The 21,219-nt window shown below is 59.1% G+C and overlaps 1 protein-coding gene across 1 annotated transcript; it reads right to left on the reverse strand.

Annotated features, from left to right (window-relative positions):
• Nucleotides 1–295: 295 nt before the first annotated feature.
• On the reverse strand, nucleotides 296–21,048 carry Mvk (mevalonate kinase). The gene is made up of 11 exons (XM_077105222.1): nucleotides 20,967–21,048; nucleotides 19,813–19,904; nucleotides 18,820–18,967; nucleotides 15,614–15,758; nucleotides 13,508–13,663; nucleotides 9,764–9,867; nucleotides 9,286–9,331; nucleotides 6,059–6,149; nucleotides 5,612–5,728; nucleotides 2,759–2,912; nucleotides 296–1,666 (listed from the first exon to the last, which is right to left on the reverse strand). Exons 2-11 carry the CDS (start codon nucleotides 19,888–19,890, stop codon nucleotides 1,515–1,517), a joined length of 1,191 nt encoding a protein of 396 aa, XP_076961337.1. The 5' UTR covers nucleotides 19,891–19,904; nucleotides 20,967–21,048; the 3' UTR covers nucleotides 296–1,514.
• Between the last annotated feature and the right edge of the window lie 171 nt (nucleotides 21,049–21,219).

Below are 21,219 nucleotides of genomic sequence, written 5' to 3' on the forward strand. Positions count from 1 at the left end.
CTCAGAATCAGCATCGTCTATGCATCATTTGTTTTGGAGTGCAGGGCCAGGGAGTCCCATGAAGCTGGGCCACCTTTACAAGTCAAGCTGGGTTGGGTCCCTCCCTTGTGCTCCCACATTCCTGGAAGTGACCCCTCAGGGCAGGGCTTGGTGCTGGGTGGTGCCCAGCCTCTTCTGGGGCCAGGTCCAACCCAGCTCCCAGCCACCCTCCTCGTGAGGGAGCTGGAAAAGGCGCCAGCTGCCCCCTAGCGGCCAAGGGCAGACACGCACCGAGCCTGGAACCACATCCCGTCACCCCTGTGGCAATGGGCACCAGGGGCCTGCTCCTGAGGAGCAGCTGGCAATGAGCTTGCTAGGCGGTTCTGTCAGTACCGGGACTGAACCCAGGGCGCTGGACCACTGAGCTCACCCCAGCCCTTTTTTATTTAGAGACAAGGTCCCACAGAGTTGCTTGGGGCCTCGCTGTTGCTGAGGCTGCCCTTGAACTTGCGACCCTGCCTGGGCCTCCCCAGTCGCTGGGGTCACAGGTGTGCACCTCCACGCCTGGTGCTCCAGGGCCTTCTGTGGATCAGCCGAGTCGCCTGGGGACCGAGCTCACCCAGGGCCGGGAGGGGCCAGGCGGGGCGGCTGGGGTGCGTCCACTCTGCCCGGGGCTGATCTCAGAAGCTGCGCCTGACCCAGCGGCTGCTGCGTTCTCCCAGCCCGAGGCCCACGACACTGCACTGCTGGGCCAGGAACTTGACATTCCCTGCCAGACAGCAGCTGGGGCTGTGCCAGCGGACAGTGTCCCGTGTCGGCAGACACACCCCGTCCCTGTCCAGCAGGGGCCACCTGGGAAACCCACCCGTCCCTGAGACACAGCCCGCTGACCAGGCCCCTCTTCCTTCCCTCTTGCGACTCCCCACCGAGCACAGCTGGGGGGCCCAGGGGTCTGCGGAGCCTCGGGAAACTGTCCCGATTGTTACCTCCCCGCGGCCGTCTGCTGTCCGAGGCCCCCAGACTGGGGGACGCTGCGCACCACTCACACGGCCAGCCCCAGCCTGGGGCAGGAGGCGGACACCACCAGCTGGCCCCAGGCAAGTCCAGCCAGCTGGCCCCGAGGGCAGGGGGCACAGGCGGCCCATTCCAATGCCTGGAAGGTGCAGACAGCCCACCAGGCCGGAAGGCTTCCTGGAGGAGGTGGAGGGAGACAGAGGAGAGAGGAGGTGGCCCTTGGGGCCGGGCTCCACACCCCAGCCCCCGTCTGGCCCAGCGCTGGGGTGCCCAAGGGTGAAGGCGTGGCCCGGGCAGATGGATCCATGGGAGCGGGACGGGGGAGGAGGCCTCAGCGGCCGCTCCTGGCCCCTCCCGGCTGGCTGGAGGGGAGGCAGGTGGTGGCCAGCAGAGGCTTCGTGGAGGCTGGAGCCTCCGGTCAAGTCAGGAGCTGGACGCTGTGGGGCTGCTCAGAGGCCGACCGTGGCTCCCGCAGAAATCCAGAGGGGCTTCTGTGCAGAGCGGTGGAGTTGGGGCCCCTCTCAGAGGATGCCCAGGCCTTGACGGACACGTCCCTCCAGGGAGGTGGCCGAGTGGACGGAGACTCCAGGGGCACCGATGCTGGTCTCCCAGCAGTCGAACCCGCAGGCGGCCAGGGCCTGCTTTGTGGCCTCCACCTTGTCCTGCTCCAGATCTGGGGGGAGGGAAGGCAGGTCACACTGACAGTTCTCTGCCTGCCACCAAAGAGGACGATCATGCCACTCGAGGAAAAGGCTGGGGACAGGGTTCCTGCCCTGCCGTCCTGGGCCAAAGGCCTGGGCCCACCGCACCCCCCTGTGCTGGCACTTGGAGCCACGCACCCTCCTGGGGGTCATGAAGCGGGCTGTGACGGCCACCCCACAACCGCAGTGACCTGGGAGGCTGGGCAGGGTCACAAGACAGAGGCCAGCCCCGACAACTTAGCGAGATACTGGCTTAATATAAAGGGGGTGGGGCCTGGGGGGTTTGGGGGCCGGGGGTGGCCGGCGGCTGGGACTGGGGGCTGGGGGCTGGGGACTGGGGCTGGGGTCATGGCTCAGTGGCAGTGCACTTGCCTCAAAAACATGAGGCACGCGGTTCAATTCTCAGCACTGCATATAAATAAAAAATACAGGTCCATCCACAACCGAAATAAATAAATGAAACTTAAAAATATAAAAAATAAAAATAAAAAAGGGCTGGGGATGTAGCTCAGTGGCAGAGCCCCCCCCCCAAAAAAAAAAAACACCAAAAAGTTTAAAAAGGTGCGCGTCCCGCGGAGCCAGCCTTGCCACACACTGGCCAGGTGGCGTCTCCTCTCTGGGAATGGGGACAATGACACCTCGGCACCTCCAGAGCTCCTGGAGGCCGAGCTGGAATAACCGCAGGTGACGTGCCTGGCCCCGCGTCTGGGACCCCACGCACTCTCCAGAAGTGTCACTGTCCCCAGCCCTGAACCAGGAGCCAAGTCAGGAGTGGGGTGGGGCAGAGAGGCTGACAAGGTGGAGACCCTGTCCTTGCTCTTTCTCAGGCCACAGGCAGCAGCAGCCACCATGACAGGAGCCCTACCTGGGCCAGCCCCAGCCAGGCTCTCTAACTGCACGTTTCTCTTCGAATCTGGGCAACTTGATGCTTTACCATCCGGAAACAAAGGCCCAGAGAGGTTGATCAATTTGCCCAAGGACATACAGCCGAGCTGAAACTTATCCCTAGGCCTCTGCCCCCCAAGGGAATTCTCCAGTGAAGCCCGAGCCCTGCCCCCAGGTACCTGGCCTGAGGAGCGTGATGCCGCAGCCACCGCCGCCTGCCCCCGTGAGCTTGCTGTGCAGTCCGTGGGCCGCAGTCACTCGGCAGAGCTGGTCCAGGGAGGCGTGGCCCACGCCCAGAGCATTCAGGTGGTGCTGGTTCATGTCGATGAGCTCCTGGGGAGGAGAGTCCACTGGTTCCTGCCCGAGGCCGAGGCCCTGCCCGCTGATGACCAGCTAAGGCGCTGACTACCAGGCACTGGCCCCAGGAACCCCTCCTACCTGCAGGACTTCCCATGGGGAAGTTCACCCTCCTGCTCTCATCCGGGCCCTGCCCAGGAAACTCGGACCCTCTCCAACTGCTCAGGGATGGCCATGGGACCCAAGTTGGGTCAACCAGGTTCTCTCTACCTCTTTCCACTGGAGCTGCTAAAGTTAGTGACCGAGGGACATGGGCCTTCAGAGTTCTCTGCCTGCCATGTGTCACTGATGGCACTAAAGACAGGTTCCCAACACAGTGTTTCAGCTGCTGGATCAAGCAGTGCCTGAAGCTTTGGTCTCCTCAGTTTGGAGCCAATAAATATCTTTTCTGCTAACACCTGGCTGAGACGGATTCCTGTCATTTACAAGAGGAAAAAGTCACAAATAATATGCTACCCTGCAGCTGCCTGAGACTGAGCAGAATACGAACTAGCCCGCATCGACTGCAGGGTCATGGCGGGGTGGGGGTGGGGGACAGCTAAATATCTGTCTAGTTTCTTCAATTATGCAAAATAAGACCCCTGTTCTCCAAGGACCCAGCAAGATGCAGGTGGATAAACAAGGACATATCGGGCTCCACTGCTGGCATCTCACTTGCCAAGCGCACACAGCTGGCTGGGCTCTATGCGGGCTCGGCCACCCGGGAGTCAAGGCTTGGGCTCTGGGGCCTCATCCTGGCCTCTCCTTGGTCGTGTGTCCCTGGGGAGGTCCATGGCTCTGAGCCGGTCTCCTCCGGGCAACAGGGATTATAGGGGTCTTCTGCCACAGGTGAGTGCGGGGAGTCGTACGAGACGAGGGCTCCGTCACCACCATCCTGATTCTACCAAGGGGGAAACTGAGGTAGAGCAAAGTGACCTGCCTAAGGGCACCGTGCCAGCAGGTGCTGACTCAGCGCTACTGCCTGACATGGAGCCCACGACCTGCCGGCCAGCGCCCCTGGGCCTCCCGCACCTCTTCTCCAGGGAACCCCGCAGCTCCGCCAAGACACCTCCGCTACAGCCACCTGAAGGTGGGGCCTAGCCGCCAGCCGGGAGGCTGGGGACCCCACCCCCGTTTCCCAGTCGCCCAGCACTTGCGACAGATGGACAGACAGGCATGATGGCTCCGGTGGCAGCCCCCACGCCTCCCACCAGCCCCACTGGCTGCATGTGAGAAGACTCTGGGCCCCCCACCCTGCGCCTGAGCGCCAGGTGTCACATTGCCAAGGCAGGTTCCAGACACCTGTCACATTCTGATCCCAAATCTGTCAGGGATCAGATGACAGGTTGTGACAAGGAGAACAGCTCGCTGGTTGGAGTGCAAGCTGCCCAGGAGCAGAGCTGCACACTCCAGCGGCTGCCACGGCCCAAAATACACACAGCGTATAATCAGCTCGTGGTTCACGGCGCTCTCGGGCCGACAGGTACATTTGAGCAGTGCTCTGTCATTATTAATTTCCTTCTCAGGGGACTGCTCCTCCTTTCTACGTGGAGGGAATGGAGAGCCAGGAAGGCAAAGGCTGGGGAATTAACAGACTCCCGGAGCCTGGCACATAGTAGGTGCTCATTAAAGCTCTGCTGAGTGAAGTGATGCATGAGCCAGGCTTGCTGATCCTGGCTGGGTCACTCACTGGCTGGATGACCTAGGAGGAAGCCATTTTCTTTAGGCCTCGGGTTTGTCTTTTTTGTTCTTTTTCTTTTTTTTTCAGTACTGGAGATTGAACCCGGGCACTTTACCACTGAGCCATGTCCCCAGCCCTTTTTAAAGATTTTGAGAGGCTAGCCTCAAACTTGCACGCCTCTCGCCTCAGCCTCCCACCCCGCCTGGCTTCACCCCGTTTTCACATGTCACATGGGCAATCCGCCCGCCTCACAGGTTGACAGAAGGAGAGCTCATCTGTGAAGGCCCGGCCTCCCGGCAGCCTCCCTGGGTCACCAGGGACCTGCAGGAGTTGGGCAGAGAGGCGGCAGGCAGGGAACCCAGGAAAAGGTCAGGGCCAGAGGTGCCCATCAGTGCTGGGCACCCCACACGGAGCCCCCTACCTGCCCTGGGCATCCGTGCCACCGGCTCCTCCACGGGACTGGGTGGTGGACGGTGGCTCCTCTGCCCCAGGGCACCCTGGAATGGCGAGCCACAGGGCCCAAGGCCCCATCTGGGGGACCCGCTGTGACCACTGCCACACAGCCAGGGCCGGGGCCAGGGCGCTCGCTGGAGGGAAGCAGATGGCCGTCCACAACAGTGCACCTCCGCTGGGCCAGACGGGCCGTGTCAGGGGAGCAGCCCTCTGACTCACGGAGCTGGTGGCACCAGGCGCTGTGCTTGTGCGTCCCGTGGGACCTCAGGACCTGTGGCCTGCAGCAGGGAGCACTCAGGGGCGGGGACTCAGACACCAGCCTGCCCCAAGCAAAGCAGGGTCCCAAGTGGGGGTCACAGGATTATGCAAATGATGGGGGTGACGACCACAGAACAGCTCTGGAGCCTGCCTGACCAAGCCGGTGACATGAGCAGTCAGCAGGGACGCAGGACGGGGCCAGGCTGCCGGAGCCTGAGGCCGCAGCAGCCGGGGTCTCCCTAGCCCCAGCTCAGGCGGCCCGGCTGTCCTGCGCCCTGTCCCTCAGGGCGGCCGCAGCTCTTACTTCCAGCACGACGTACTGCTCCGGGGCCGGCGCCGAGGCCATCTCTCCCAGAATGCGCTCGCACTCCGCGGATATGGCGTCCACGGAGGTCAGGAGGGGCTCCATGATGGCTGGGAACTGTGGGGAGGGCAGGCGGCCGTTGAGGGGCCATCCCGGGTCCGCCTGCTCTCCCTCCAGGCCGCTGTCCACCCTGCCCCAGGCTGCCATGTCAGGACTGGCTCCGGGCTGCAGAGCTCACGTGGCCAACAACCCCCATCACCTGCTTCCGGAATGCCCACCCTGCCTTCCGGCCAGACTGTGAGCACCCACAGCACCTCCTTTTCTGTCAAAACTGCCTCCCCAGGTCTCCATGTCCCACCCACGCACCCCTCCAAAGCCCATCGACTAGAAGGACAGCTCCAAATCCAAACATGACTGAAGCCCACCCAGGAGGGGGCCAAGAAGCACCTTGATCAGCCTGTTTCTGACACCAGCAACCAGGGCCTTGGTGCTTCGTGGGACCTTGGTGTTGGTGAGCAGGATCTGGAGAGCTGGGGTCCTGCAGGGTGAAGAGGAGACAGGATGGAGGAGCTGGACCAGGACAGACAGTGACCCAGAACTCCACCCTGACAGACAAGAGGAAGTAGAGGCCCAGGGAGGTGACACTGGATTGGGGGGCACAGAGCTCCTGTCCCTGGCCACAGCTGCCTCTCCCCTCCGCCCCCGGCTCTTCACTCACGGCAGTCATCCATTCAATTTCAGCGGGGCACCTGTGTGCTGGGTCACCTGGGGAAACCCAGCTCAGCCTGGGGACGCGGGGTGGGGGGGCAGGGAGGGGAGGAGGCGAAGGTCCTTGGAGTCGGCTGCCAGAGGCTGAGATGGGAGGGGTAAGAATGAATCACCCAGGCCCAGGCAGGGGGACAAATATTTCCAGCAGGGGAGTGCCGTGTGCAAAGTCTGGAGGTGGGGGAGGGGGGGCACATGCATCTAGGTAGAAGTTCCAAGTGGCCACAGCAGAGGGTGCAAGGGGGGGTGCTCAGTCACACGGCCACCAGGGAGCGGAGCAGAGGGCGCTGGGGATTTAGACGCAGCAGCAACAGGACCAGGACGGGTCCTGCTGGCGAGGTGTAGATCCCAAGGTGCAAGGGGTACAGGGTGGCAGGGGTGACATGCACAACAGCTAGCACGGGTGCCGGTCGAGGGTCCCTTTTAAAGCGTGGGGCCAGACGTGTCTCAGACTCCAGGTTTTCCAGATTTGGGAATATGCACAAACTCTCTGATCAGAGAATCCGAAATCCAAAAGGCTGCAAACCTCTGCAGTTTCTAAGCTCAGGGCAGATTTTGGGATCAGGGATGCTCCAACCGTAGCAGCATCACGGAGCTGGTGCACAGGACGGCAGCAGGAGGCCGGATGCTGAGGACGGCTTCCAGCACAGCAGCCCAGCCCTGCCCGACCTCGGTGGCCCCCAGACGGGTGGCCCCCAGACCAGTGGCCAAGCACCAAATGGCTGTGGTTACAGGGAGTCCATCTCCCCCTGGGCTACCCAGGGAAGGGAACGGATGTGCCCAGCAAGACCCCTAGACCCTCCTGGGCCCCGACTGCTCTGTAGAGCACTGTCCGCGGGGACCTGAGCCGCCCCCTTTTTGAACACCGTGGTTCAGAGTTCCAGATTGGAAAACCCACGGGGCTGGGAAAGGCTGCCGGGAACGGCTCTATCTCACCGCCAGGAGCCCATGAAATTAATATCGATCCCAGCCCCAGGCTGGCTTGCCTTGTTGTTGTTTTTTTTTAACTTTACAAAAGATGAACATTCTATTTGGCTTTTCTCTTCCCTTTAAAGACAAGTCGTTGCTCAAAAGGGCAGCTCCTGGAGGCGGGGTGACCCACAGACAGTGCGTTTCCCAGGGAGAGGCCCCCCCTGATGGGGCACCAGGGCTCCTCTGCGCCACCCCGGGATCAAGGTGGAGCCCGGCCTCCTGGCCCCTTAGGGGACCCGCCATCTGTTCACTGCAGTGCCCTGCAGTGAGCAGCAAAGGTCCTCGCTCTGTTCCTGCCCACGGGAACTCATCCTTCTCAGAGTCCTCTGCCAAGGGGCCGCCAGCCCACGACCCCAGCGGCCAACCCCCAGCGGCCATGGCTCAGGGCTCTGCCCTGGAAGCGCTTCAGCAATGTGGGCCTGGCCGCCCCCAGCCTCGTCTCTTCCCTCCCCGTCACCCTGGCCCCCTGGCTGTCCCCTGGCTGTCCCCTGTCTACCAGAGCCTCGCTGCCCCTGCAGCCGTGCGGCTCACTCTTCAGCCCCCGGGGCCCTGTCCACTGTGGCTCCCAGAGGCCCCTCCGGCCCCCAGGACAGCATCCCATCAGCCCCTCAGCTCTAGTTCCTGGCCCAGCTTCGTGTCCTCCAGGCGCTGGGGACTGCCCGACAAGCCCTTTGGAGCATTTCGCTTGGTGGCTGTCTCCTCCCAAGGTGAGGCCCGGGGAGGCAGTTCCCTCGAGGCCGCGCTCAGCACTAGCAGGCGCTCGGTGACACCTGGGGAAGGGTGGGTCTGTCTGGTCAGCAGGTGGGCACTTTAGGATGGCGCTTGGGACATGCAAGTGACAAGATGGACCTCAGGAGACTGACTTCCCAGGGGCACCGGCTGCCCGGGACACAGCTGGGCGCACACCCAGGCCTGGACCCCACAGCCTCTCTGTCGTGGCTCGGCCGATAGGGGCTCCCCTGTCCCCTGCGGAGGTGGGCGTGTCCATCTGTGGGGCAGGTCCCATGCTTAGGTACAACTGGCTCTCGGGAACCAGGTGAATGAAAGGCCACCGCCCCGAGGGCCATCTGCAGCTGAACCGCAGCTCCGAGCCCTCGGCTGCCTTTGCTCTGACCCCGACAGCCGTGGCTGCCACCGCCTGTCCCCGTGGCTCCTGAGGGCAGGGGCCGACACTCAGTCCACCGACTCTGGCCAGGGCAGAGGCCTGGACTTGCTGCCGAGCTGCAGAGAAGACTCCCTGAGTAAAGAAGGAAGGGACACAGAAGGGCCTGGAGGCAGCAGCAAGGTCCCTGGGACACACTGCTGCCCAACGTGGAGGGTCAGAGTCCCCTGCTGCCACCCGTCTGGGCCTGGGCACCTGGCACCTCACCAGGGTGCCCACAGAACGCAGGCTGTTGAACTGTGACCGCGCACTGGGTTCCAGTAGCTCCAGAGGGAGGGGAAAGACCCAGAGAACAGGCGAGTCGCCAATGTCCCCAGTCAGCGCCTCTCTCAAGCCTCCCAGAAGTGGGCTTCAGTCCTGCCTTGGCCTGCGCCCCGTCACGGAACCCTCACTGTCCCATAGAGGGCTTTGTGTCTGTCTGTCCATCCCCCATTCAGACTGAGAGTCCCCTCTATTTTGCCAGGCCCCAGGACTGGTCACCAGGGGCACAGGGAGAGTCCCAACTTTTGTTTACTAAATGGACAGACAAACCCGCAGCCAGGGGTCTGTGGGAACGGCTGCCTTCTGGAAGGTGGGCGGGACGGCCACGCGTGGCCATCTACGAGCTAAGGGTCCAGAGCCAGGCCTTCCTCGCTGCACCCAGGGGCAGTGCCAGCCAGTATGAGGCCACGCAGGGGCGGGAGCGCAGGGACAGCTGCCCGTGTGCAGCTGATCAGACGCAGCACCCCCACAGCGTGGCCCGGGGAAGGACGCAGCCAAGCCCCTGCCCAGTTACCTGTCCAAGGACGAGATCTTCCCCTGCTGGTAGCGGAGGGCTCCCCCTGGGGAAGAAGCCAGCGTCAGAGCTCAAGGGAGAGTTGCCTGTGCCACAGGCTGGCCCCCCAAGGGACCAGCAAAGCCATATAGCTGGTCACCCCAGCCCAGCTGCAAGTGGGCCAGGAGGCAGGAAGGCCTGCGGGGAGTCCAGGAGGCCCCTCTCCTCCCCCATGTCACCCAGTGTGGTTCCACTTGGCCACCCAGCAAAGCCGGAGCCTGGGCCTTGGCATCCAGGCCTGGCGAGAGGGCACCCAGCCTGCTCCCCACAGGGGTGGCCGCCCAGCCCCACCAGGCCCTGAGGGAGGGTGTGAGGCAGGCGGGAAGCGCCGTGTTGCTCAAAACCCACGGACCCCGCGCCTCCCAAGCCAACGGGGGCGGGGGTCTAGGAACACAGCGAGACTCCAAGAAGAGCAAGGAGGCAGGCCAGGGCCACCTACCCCACGTGCTGATGGCGTTGTCCACTCCCGAGGGGTTCCCGTGGATCACCCTCTCCCCCTGGAAGGCCCACTTGTTGATGAGCTGCAGGTCCTCCTCGGACCACCTGGGGACACAGAAACACACCTTCAGCATGTGGTGGTCAGAGGGGACCGGGGGTGACCTCCGGCAGCAGAGGGCCGGAGCGGTGGCCCGTGCAGGGTGGAGCAGGAGAGGCACAGGGCTTGGGCCCCAAACCCAGGAAGCAGAGCCAACGGCGCTGACCGCTCAGCTCGAGAGCAGGCAGAACCTCCCGTCCCTTCCTTTGGAAGCTGCCTGGTGCAGTGGCGAAGCCCGGCTGGGGGTCCCCACAGTGCCCCTTTCTAGCTGAGGACTCTGGGCCAGCTGCCTGACTGCTCTGGTCCTTGCCTCCCTCAGTGGAAGAAGCTCAGCTCCACCCGCCCTGGGGCTGTGGACCTGTGTGGCCAAGGCTGGCACAGTGCCCCGCAAGGCGTCCACACACAGTGGGCGGTCACTGTCACTGCGGGGACCCCTGCCTGCTCCTGAGACAAGCTGGAGCTCAGGAAGAGCTGCAGGGGGAGGACTCACGCCCGCGAGCAGGCAAACCAGCCACCGCGGACCCCACCCAGAGGGCCCTGGGGGGCCAGGCTGGCACCCGCCGTCTCTGAACCTCCCCAAAGCACCAGCAGCCCTCCACAGAGTGGGCGAGGGCTCAGTCCCTGCCGATGAGGACAGACCCCAAGCACCACGTGGGGACAGGAGAGGTGAGCAGCCCTGACCCCAGGCTTCCTCCCTGTGGATTCCCTTCCCCACGGAACAGCAGCGGCCAAGGGTGGGGGTGCAGCCTCTGCGAAGGGCCTGGCTCAGGGCAGGGCGGGGGCTGATGCAGCGAGCTGGCCGGAACCCAGCGTCCCCCACAACTGCTCCAGCTCTCGCCCCAACTTCTCCATGATTTGGGAAGAACCCATGGGTCCCTGCATGTACCTAGGGGACAGTAGATGCTCCCCAAAACACACCAGCAGGGATCACAGTTCCTGGATGCCCTCAAACCCAGTCCAAGTGCTGGGGACGTGGCCAGTGGGACAGCACTTGCCTTGCGTTTGCTGGAGAGCCCTGGCTGAGTCGATTATCCCCTCTGAGCTGGGTGCGATGGCACGCACCTGTCATGCCAGCAACCTGGGACTCGGGAGGCTGAGGCAGGAGGATCACAAGTTTGAGGCTAGCCTCATCAATCGAGTGAGGCCCTAAGCAAAAAAAGGACTGGGGACGTTGCTCAGTAGTAAAGAGCCTCTGGGTTCAATCCCCAGTACCCCCCAATAAGATGTGTATCTGTATGTGTATCTGTATGTATGTGTGCGTGTGTGTGTGTATTTATATCCACCTGTATACGAATCTCCCTCCCGAGTCTACCTACACATATGTATATACACGTATCTCCCGAGTATCCTTCCTCACCTGCCAAGTGAGGATTCACGTGCCTCATGCGCTGGTTGTGGCTCTGACTCAAGATGGGCTAACACTGGTCAATACCATTGAGTACCAAGTACCGAGGACTGTGCTCAGTGCCTTCTCAGATGGACCAGCTCCTGCCTCCTCTCAGTAACCCTGCAGGGAAGCTACCTCTATGACCCCCTTTTACCAGAAGGGAAACAGGCTCCAGATGGGCAAAATGTCCCCTCCAAGATCGCAGTGTACCTGTTGCGACTCTAGAATCACCTCTGCCAGCTTGCAGCCTGAGCTCTGCCCATGAAACTCTATGGTGCTGAGATCCGCTCGCTCGCCTGTTCGTATTTATTGAGCAACTAGTATAGACCCATAACTAAGTTCACTGCCAGGAGCTAAGAGACATGACTGCCAACTTCCTGGAGCCTGGAACGTGATGGTTACAGGGAGCTGTAAGCAATCGGTTTTTAGTTACAAACAGACGAGTCACATTGCAAAATTTAACTCCCAAATGAGCCCTTAGATAAGCACAATGCAGGCTCAATAGAGCGCACCTCATGCCAAATGGGGGCGGAGGGCAGCCAGACAGAGGCAGGGGATGGCACCCCAGCCAGAGGGCCCCGCGATGCCACGCCTGGAGCTGGGCCAGGGACTGAGGGGCAGTGGCTGCCTGGGAAGCAGCAGGGATGGAGAGGGACGGGAGCTGGCGGCTGACCTCCCTCAGAGGCTGGCCCTCTGGGCAAGTGAGCCTCCCCTCCTCCCCTCCACTGCGCAGGCCCTGCCCCAGGGGCCCAGCCTCAAGGCTCCAGAGAGAACTGGGCCTGACCTTCAGACAGGAGAAGCCAGGGTGCGGGTGGGGAGGGGCCATGGCGGTCCGCAGAGGCCAAAGGCTGCATGACTGCAGGCCTGCGTGTGGCCAGGGGCCCGGGAACCGGCCTTCACTGATCTGGTTACGAGCAGCAGTTATCACAGGATGGCCAAATGCCAAGGACAGAAGACCCCCACAAGGGAGCCCCGGGTCCCGTCCCCGACTTCCAGATGAGGAAAGGGAGCCCCAGAGAGGAGTCGTCACCCCGGCTACGCGGCCAGTTCACAGGCAGAGTCCTGACACCCTGGAGAACAGCGCTGCCCAGAGGCGCCATCCCTTCTCCTGCCGATTTCTCCCTTGACCCGTGGCGGCTGCTGCCCTGTCCCCACCCAGGGAACCCTTCAGCCGGACTCCAGCTCCACGGGGCGTGAGGACCCAAGTGACCTGGGGCTCTGGCTGGATTCAGCTGAATTCAACCTGCACGTCTCAGGGAGGGGACAACTGGATGGGACAGGAGCCTTGCCAGGCGCCCCCAGGGCTGGGGGACAGAAACCGGCCTCTCTGTGCCAGAGAGAAAAACTCAGAACAAACTCAGGCAGAGGACAGAGCCTCCAGCCACAGGGAGCCCTCGTGTCCTTGGGCCTCGCTCCTCTCTGTGGCCTGCTGAGGGCCGCGAGGTGTGGACACACTTGGGTGGTGACACTTCCTCCACCGGACGCCCCACGCACCTGGAGGAACCAGACTAGCCCAGCAGGCCACCTGACGGTCACAGCGGCCAGCACCACACGGCTGGTGCCCTGAGTCCCCAGCTGGGCGGGTCCCCAAGCCACATGGGCCCAGGGGACGCCCCACGATGAAGCCGCGGGGACTCTGGGGCCTTTTTCACAACCCACGAGGCCAGGACGAGGCCATGGCCGCTGAGCTTGGGTGGTGTCTCAAGGGGCCTTTCCAAGTGACAGAAGAGGTGCCCCACCAGTGAGGCCAGGCCACAGCCCCCGGGAGGCGAGGACACCAGGAGACGCGTCCCCAGCATCCGCCTCCTGATCTGCTCGGGCACGTCACGCCTTTCTTCATAGCCAACTGGCTCGACCGCACTGTGACCCACGGGCACTCTTGTACCAGGCAGAGTGACCAGGCCCAGCCCTCGGGAAGTGAGTCAGAAGTGAGAGGGTCCATCCGACCCATGGCCACCGACACCTGACTTGAGTTCTTCCCACCGCGCACCACAGGCCCTCAAAGAGCCCAGAGGGGGTGAGGGTGGGCGCAGAAGCGGCTCAGCACAGGGGTGAAGGCTCAGACTCCGGGTTCAGACAGCTGGGGCTCCAACCCCACTCTGCTGCCTCTAGCTGTGTGGGCCTCGCTTGGCCTCTGTGGGCCTCAGCTTCGTCACCTATAAAGTGCCCATGACACCTCACGCCACAGAGGGTGGTGACGAGGTCCTGAGGAGACTCCTGGCGAGGGCCTGGCACCCAGGAAGGACGCGGACCACGGTTACCTGCTGGTGTGCGCGCTGCCCTCCAGCGGGTTGGGGATGTCCTCACATGCGGTCAGCAGGGCGGCAGCCAGACACACCGAGTACGCGGCGCTGGAGCCCAGGCCGGCCCCGGGGGGCAGCTCCGACCACACCGTGATGTCCAGGCTTGGCAGGGCCCTGCAACAGGCCAGTGCAAAGTGGGACTCTCGTACAAGGACGGACGGTGAGGTGCCAAGGCTGAGTCTAGGGCCGGGGACCAGGTTCAGACTCTGCGTCTGGCCCAGTTTTCTGAAGTTAGGAGGGTTTCCTGACCCCAGAGCCTTCCTGGTTGGATGCTGTGTGCTCCTGGTGGATCAGACAACTGGGAAACATGTACCAGGTCCACTCAGCCACTGCACCATCCACCCAGAGCTGTCCCTACAGGTCCCCCTGACCACCAAGCCCCCTACGCCGGCCTTCCTGCTCCCTCCTGCTAGGCCTCACCGCCCTGCTCTTGGCCCCAGCTGGGCCTCTGCCACTGGTGCCCTCGTACCTCTTCTTGCCCCCAGAGATCCCGACCCACCCTTCAAGACCCTCTCAGATGTCACTTCCACTGTGATCCTTCTGGACCACCCACAGGGCCACTCCGAGCTGCCCTCCAGGACCCCCACAGGTAGCCTTTCCCCACTGTCACCTCATTGTGGCTCACCTGGTGGCACGCTCCCGGGGAGGCCTGTTACCCAGAGAGCTCTCCCCAGCACGAGCAGCCAGGTCTGCTGCGGATCACCACAAAGTTTGGACTCTACCCCAAGCGACACCTGTCAGCCTCATGTACAGTAATTGCCATTAAAGCATCTGCCACATATAAAAATGACAACACCCCAGGAGCCATCTCAGATCCACCTGCCGCCCCTCCCCAGGGTGGGAGGTTTTGAAAGACTCAAGGACACGCCCCTCCCAAGCTGAAAACCCCTGCGCTAAGCTGGGCGCCCACCGGCCTGCCCTCCCAGAGGCTCCAGAGGCTGGGGCCAGAGGATCACAAGTCCAGGGTCAGCCTCAGCAAAAGCGAGGCACTAAGCAACTTAGTGAGACCCTGTTTCTAAATAAAAAATAAAAAGGGCGGGGGATGTGGCTCAGAGGTTAAGCACCCCTGGGTTTAAGACCCAGTACCAAAAAAAAAAAAAAAAAAATCCCTGCATGAGACAGCAAGTGTTGGCATTTACGAATGTGTCCTCAGCACAGGGGACGCTGAGCCAGAAGTTGAGCCGGTATTTGCTGCTCGCTGTGTTCTGCATTTAAAAAAAAAAATACTACTGAATCCTCACTGTGTGCCAGGCACAGTGCTAAGTCCATTTTATGTGGATTTTTAAAGATATTTCTTAATGGTCGATGGACCTTTATTTTATTCATTTATTCATATGTGGTGCTGAGGATCGAACCTAGTGCCTCACACATGCAAGGCAAGCGCTCTGCCCCTGAGCCCCAGCCCAGCCCTGATGGGTTTCCAATCTCCCTGTTTTCTGTGGGATTATCCATAACATAGCATTGAGGAGCGCCGGGCCAGGCTCTGCACCAAGCACTTCAGAGAAACCGAGCCCTCAACAACCAGGAGCAGGTCCTCTGCCACACCCACGGTGGCACAGGGAAGCCGGCTCTGGGGACGAGCGGCACGGTGGGAGCTTGAACCCACGCCATCTGCCTGTGACATCGCCTAACAGTACTGTCTCCCTCGGGAGCTGGCTTCCCTACATCTCAGGGTAAGAGGGGAAGGGACGCAGGGTTTGCTCTGCTGACCAGTTTTCCTGGAGCAATAAGATGTGGACCCTCAGCCGAGCCACGGAGAGGCCACCTGGGGACCCGAGAAGGGGCTTCGGCGCTGGCCCCGCTGACTGAAGAGAATGGGGAGGGACGTGTGGGGTGGAGCAGGCAGAAGGGGGAGCAGCGCCCTCCCGACATGCTGAAGGACTGTGTCCTTATGTCCCTGGTGTAAACCAGGTAGCGCCCCTGTCCTCGGGCTGCCGTCTACAGAGCATCTGGAGGGCGCTGGCACAGGTGAGGACAGCGATGCTGCGCCTCCAGAGACCGTGGCGGCCGGGCTTTCCCCAGCAGGGTGTGCCTGGACCTGCCGCCTCCCGCCTCACCGCGCACCTCTGCCTCCGACAGATGGCCAGGTACAGGTACAGGAAGGCCAGCACCGCCAGGCGCTCGGTGGCGGCCCAGTTCTCAGGGAAGTCTGCCACCTCCTTCAGCTTCTCCACTTGCTCTGCGACGGGTACCGTGACGTCACCTTGCTCTGTCAGACACAAACACAGGTGGGCCGGGGGCCTCAGGTGCCTTTATAAACAACATACAAGTAGTCACCGGAAGCAGAATAGGGACAGACATGCATTCACAGTCCCAGCAGCAGAGCCGAGTCTACCCACTGACCCGGAGCCTCGGGAGTGGGCAGGCTTGGGAATGGGTCCCAACTGTGCCATCCACTTGCTGTGTGGCCTTGAGCACGTGACTTACCTTCTCTGTACCTCAGTTGCTCTCAAGGGACCTCGTCAGAGGGTTGCCGTGGAGATGAAGTTGGGAAAGGTGTTGGGAAATTCTGAGCTCAGTGTGGGTTGGGCAAGAGGGAAAGGGGGGGTTGTAGGTTTTTCCCAGTGACAGGCGGGAGCCTGGGCCACCTGTCTGTGAGACCGAGGAGGCTGAGGGAGTCTGACCAGTTCATCTTTACAAATCCCTCTCTGGGCCTCAGGCCAAGTTCTAAGGCAGTCTGAAATGGAGTTGGGTGTGCCTGTGCTGGGAAACTTCGGGCACCTATTAAGTCTTGGCACAGGTGTGGCAGAGGCCTGGACACTGCAGACTTCCGCAGGGAGATGCGACAGGCTTAGAGTTCAGAGAGACTGGATCCGAGTCCTCTCTATAGCGCTGACACATGGGGTGGCTCAGGCCATGGGACCTCTGAACTCCAATCCTCATGTCCATATAATGGGCATGGATAACACCACCCACTTCCAGGAGAGCTGGAGAATTCCAGGACTTCCCAAGGTGGCAGAGGCTTGCAACCTCTTAGACATGGATCCAAAGGGCTCAGACTCCTGTGTCTCCTTCTGAAGTCAACGGACAGCCCTGACCCACCCACCGAGCTCAGCAGCACAGCTTCCAGCCCCGCTGGAGTTCAGTCACCCCAACCCTGTTTGCGGGGGCCTGAGAGGTGAAGTGACCTGCCAGGCTCACCCAGGAAGCCCGAGAGGTGCCACTCCAGGCTGCTGCCACCTCATGCTACTGATTTACCAAAGCAGCAGCAGGCTCTCAGGGAATATGTCTGCCCTGCTGGGTGGCCCTGGGCTCCAGAGAAGGCAAGTCCCAGGTGCCATCTTCTGAGGCAAGCTCCAAGGCAGTGGCACTTAACTGAGGGTCCCTGGTATCACCCAGGGAACCCTTTTCAAAATACACACGCAGCCCTTACCACCACTAACGACTCTCAAAAGGAGACGCCCAGGGCCAGGAAGCCATCTGTACTGGTGAAAATCACAGTAAGTAGGTCCTCCTGTGACTCCAGGGCATGACAGTTTAAAATGGCTGCTGTAAGATTTTTCATTTTTATTTTTTTTAATTTTTGGTGGTGCTGACTGAACCCAGAGCTCTCCCACTGAGCTACTCACAGCCTCAAGACTTCCAATCTTATTCCCTCTCCTGTGGGAGCAGCCGTGGCTCCCCAGGGTTCAAGTACAGTCTGGAAGAAAGCCCAAGGGGATTCTCGTTTGCCCAAGGCTTGCTGAGGAACGTCGCGGCCAACAATGAGACATCAGCCCAAAGGGAGACGCAGAGGGAGAACAGAGACTAGCTCCAGCTCTGGGCAGGTGGCAGCTCCCCTGACCAAAGAAAACAAGCCACTACACGCTAGCTTGTGGGTGGACACAGCCTTCCCATGTCGTCAAGAGCAACACCCTTGCTTACTGGCATGGTACACTGAAGGAAAAAACCCACACATTCCAGAAAAGTGGATATTTTTTTAAAAATATTTTTTTTAGTTGTCGATGGACCTTTTATTTATTTATATGCGGTGCTGAGGATCCAACCCAGTGCCTCACACATGCTAAGCAAGCACTTTACCACAGAATCACAACCCCAGGCCAGACTCACCCAATTTTGGTAAAAAACAAGGTCTCTCTCTCTCTCTCTCTCTATCTATCTATCTATCTATCTAAATATTTCAATATCAACAAAAAAATAACTCAGAAGGATTAATACCAAATTGCTTAGAGTGGTTACTGGGAAAGAGAAAAGCAATAATGGATGAATTTTTTTGTCATCTGTCATTTTGTTAATTATGAGCATGAGCTTTGGGTTCAGACAGAGCTGGGTTCACTATTAGGAATAAACACAAGTTACTCTCATTGTTAATACTTTGTTCTTCTTTTTGCACTGTGGTTTGAGCTCGCGGCCTCATGCATGCTAAACACACAGTGCGCCACTGAGCTACACTCAGTCCTATTTTTAAGAATTTTAAATTGCCAGCCATGGTGGTGCACTCCACTCCTGTAATCCCAGCCACTAGGGAGGCTGAGGCAGGAGGACTGCAAGTTCAAAGCCAGCCTCAGCAACTTAGCAAGACCCTATCTCAAAATAAAAAATAAAAATGGGCTGGGGATGTGGCTCAGTGATTAAGCACCTATGGGTTCAATTCCTCGTACCAAAAAAAAAAAAAAAATTGACACATAAAATGCCCACACATTCATCTTCCTTGTTGAAAGCCACATTATAGAAGGCTCTCTCTGTCTATCCCAACCCCTAGGACCCTCCCAGAGGTCAGCTTGATGTCTATTACCTCACACATTTTTCTATCCCTTTTTCTTTCCCTGCAGTACTGGGGATTGAGCCCAGGTCCTTGCACATACTAGGCAAGCTCTACACTGAGGTACACCCCCAGCCCTCTTTTTACTTTATTTTGAGGCAGGGCCTCCCTAAGTTGCCCAGACTGGCCTTGAACCTGCAGCACTTCTGCCTTAGTCTTCTGAGTAGTTGGAGTGTACCACCATGCTCAATGTGTTCCTATGCATTCGCACACTGACTCTCACGTAAGTGTGCATGGATGCTATTTTACATTCTGTGTTTTTTTTCTGAACAGTAGGCCTTGATAATATACCCACGATAGCCCACAGATACCTGGTGCACAGTTTTATACTTTTAAATTAAGACAACATACTAAATAAGTGAAGCTTTAATTGTACAGGGTCAGAATAGAAAATATCCCTGGAATGGCTTGCTTCTGGCTCCCTCTGGAACAGCCGGAACCCACCCAGGTGCCTTCTCTCCCCCTCTCCGGGGCCCAGGCTCTTCTCACATCTGGGGCTTGCACTTACCCATGAAGCTTGTGTCCAACAGCTGAAGCCTGGCCACATCCCAGGCCTGTGCGACCCCGATGTTTGGTAAGTTGAGGCTTACTTTCCCATTGCTTTGGGGTTGAAGCCGGAGGAATGTTCTCAAGTTCAAGGCCACTGCCAGTGCTACCTGTATAGTAAAGGGCAAGAGTAGTTAGCCTGAGGGTGGGCGGGGAGGGGACCAGAGTCAATATACTGGGAAGTAAGGGCAAATACCAGCACGCAGGCCACTCCCACCCATGCCCTGGCAGACCTGGGGATCAGATTGGCCATGCTGTCCCACTGACCCTGGGCACAGCCACTACCACTGAATTAGGAGTTTATATCCACTTATATCTGCCTTCTCCATGGAGAACTTCAGAGGTTCTCAACACCAAGGAATTTTGCTTCCCCATGATCTCGACATTCTCAAAGAGAAATATAAATAAGAACATAAAGAATGGCCCTTGGAATGAATGAGTGGATGAGCATGAGCTTTGGGTTCAGACAGAGCTGATTCACTACATCATTTACCAGGGTGTGCGGAGCTTGGTCAGGGTATTGATTTTCTAAGCCTGAGCTTCTCCATCTGTAAATAGGAAACAAAGGAATGTCCCTCCAGAGATAGGTGCAAAGGTTAAATGAGCTGATGCATGTTTCTGACTTGTTTGCTGGATCATCTTTCAACTCCTAAACATGGGAGGGCCCCTGGGCTCAGTCCTCAAACATCTTCTCCTGTCCATCAGCTCGTTTCCAAAGTAATTTCATTCCACATGCAGGGCTTTACATATATCATCTTTTGCTGTCTTACTGAGTGAGGCCAAGGAAGCTCTTCAGTGGGCATAAGATCTGTCTTTGCCTCATCTGGCCGGGGAGAAGTGAGCCTCCTTTCTGATCTGCTCCCAAGCTAAGCCTCAGAGCCTTGCTTCACCTTCTTGCCAGATCAGTGTCGGGGAGAAGTGAGATCCAATCTTGAAAGCTCTGGGGGATTTTTACCTTGCCATGGACCACAGCATGTTCTCCATGAAGGATGACTTTCCCTGGAGAAGACACCAGTAGGACTTCAGATAACATGGCTCTTGGGAATCCTGAAAGGGAAAGCCAGAGAGAGGAACAAAGGTGCCTAGATGTCAGGACAGCAGGAAGAGATCTCAGAGGAAGCCCATATTAAGCACATCTTTGTAACAACCACAACAGCATAAAGAACACTTGCTATGTACCTGAAAGTAGTGCAGTAATACGGTCAACTGGACAAATGAGAAAGACAAGAGTTCAAATGCCAGCTCTTCTACTCCCCAGTGATATATCATCTTTGCTAACTCACTTAAATGGCTACGAACTTCAATTTACCCACACATTATATAGAGACAATAATGTAACCTACCTCAACACATCATTGGGAAAGTTAAGTTAATCTAAAGAAAATAGAAGTGTCTGGCATAGTGTTATCACTTGATTACTGATAGCTAATTATTACTAGTTTGTTCTTTTATTACGATTACTATTGAAGGCAGAAATTCACATGAGGGTTGGGAGGGTAGGTCGGTGGTAGAACACCTTCCTACCATGAGCAGTGAGCAAGGCCCTATGTTTGATCCCCAGCAAGAAAGAGGGGGGCAGGCAGAAGAGGGAGATGGGGAAGGGAGGGATTGAGGAAGGAAGAGGGAAAGAGGGAGAGAGAGAGAGGAGGAGATTGATTCCCATGAAATCGTGGACGAAAAAGAACTCTTTCCTGGACATTGAGGCAGTTTCCAAGGTGTCACAATTATAAACATGGTTGTAGGAAACACCCGTCCTGCCCCGTTTTGCACACTTCAGCGGAGATTTCTGCAACAAGTGCAGCCAGTGCCTTGCTGCGTCTCCGGGTGTGTAGCATTTTACACTTTTACAAATAATGCAAAATCACCCTTCGCTTAAGTCTTTTCGTGAGACACCTTATTTATTCCCCGAAGACCTCAGTCGCACTGGGAGCTAAGGACCACGGCGATCCCTGCTCTTAGGGAGGGGGACAGCCAGATTCGAGGCTGCTCACATCTCAGGACAGACTCTCAGAGTTGGGGAAACTGAGCCAACGAAGCTGGCCGCCCGACACGGGGTCGACTTTGGCCTCGGATCTCGCGCCACCCGGTCCTGAGACCCCTGCTTCTCACCTGCTGCCGCCGCCGCCCCTTCGCTCCGGAGCCTGATCTACTGCTCCGGGTCTCCTCCATCCCCAAGAGCTAGTGCCCCGCGGGAGGCGGCCTCTATTTTCCGTCCAGCCAATCAGAGCACGCAAGCCGGGAACCCCTTTACGAATTGGCTTGCATTGGCCAATCGGGATCGCAACCAAGCTGTCAAGGGTTTTCCCGCCCCTCTCCTTAGGCGAACCAATGGAAAACAAGTCCTTTAGGAGGGTCCCGCCCT

This window comes from Callospermophilus lateralis, chromosome 1 (genome assembly GCF_048772815.1).
Source record: "Callospermophilus lateralis isolate mCalLat2 chromosome 1, mCalLat2.hap1, whole genome shotgun sequence".
Taxonomy (NCBI): domain Eukaryota; kingdom Metazoa; phylum Chordata; class Mammalia; order Rodentia; family Sciuridae; genus Callospermophilus; species Callospermophilus lateralis.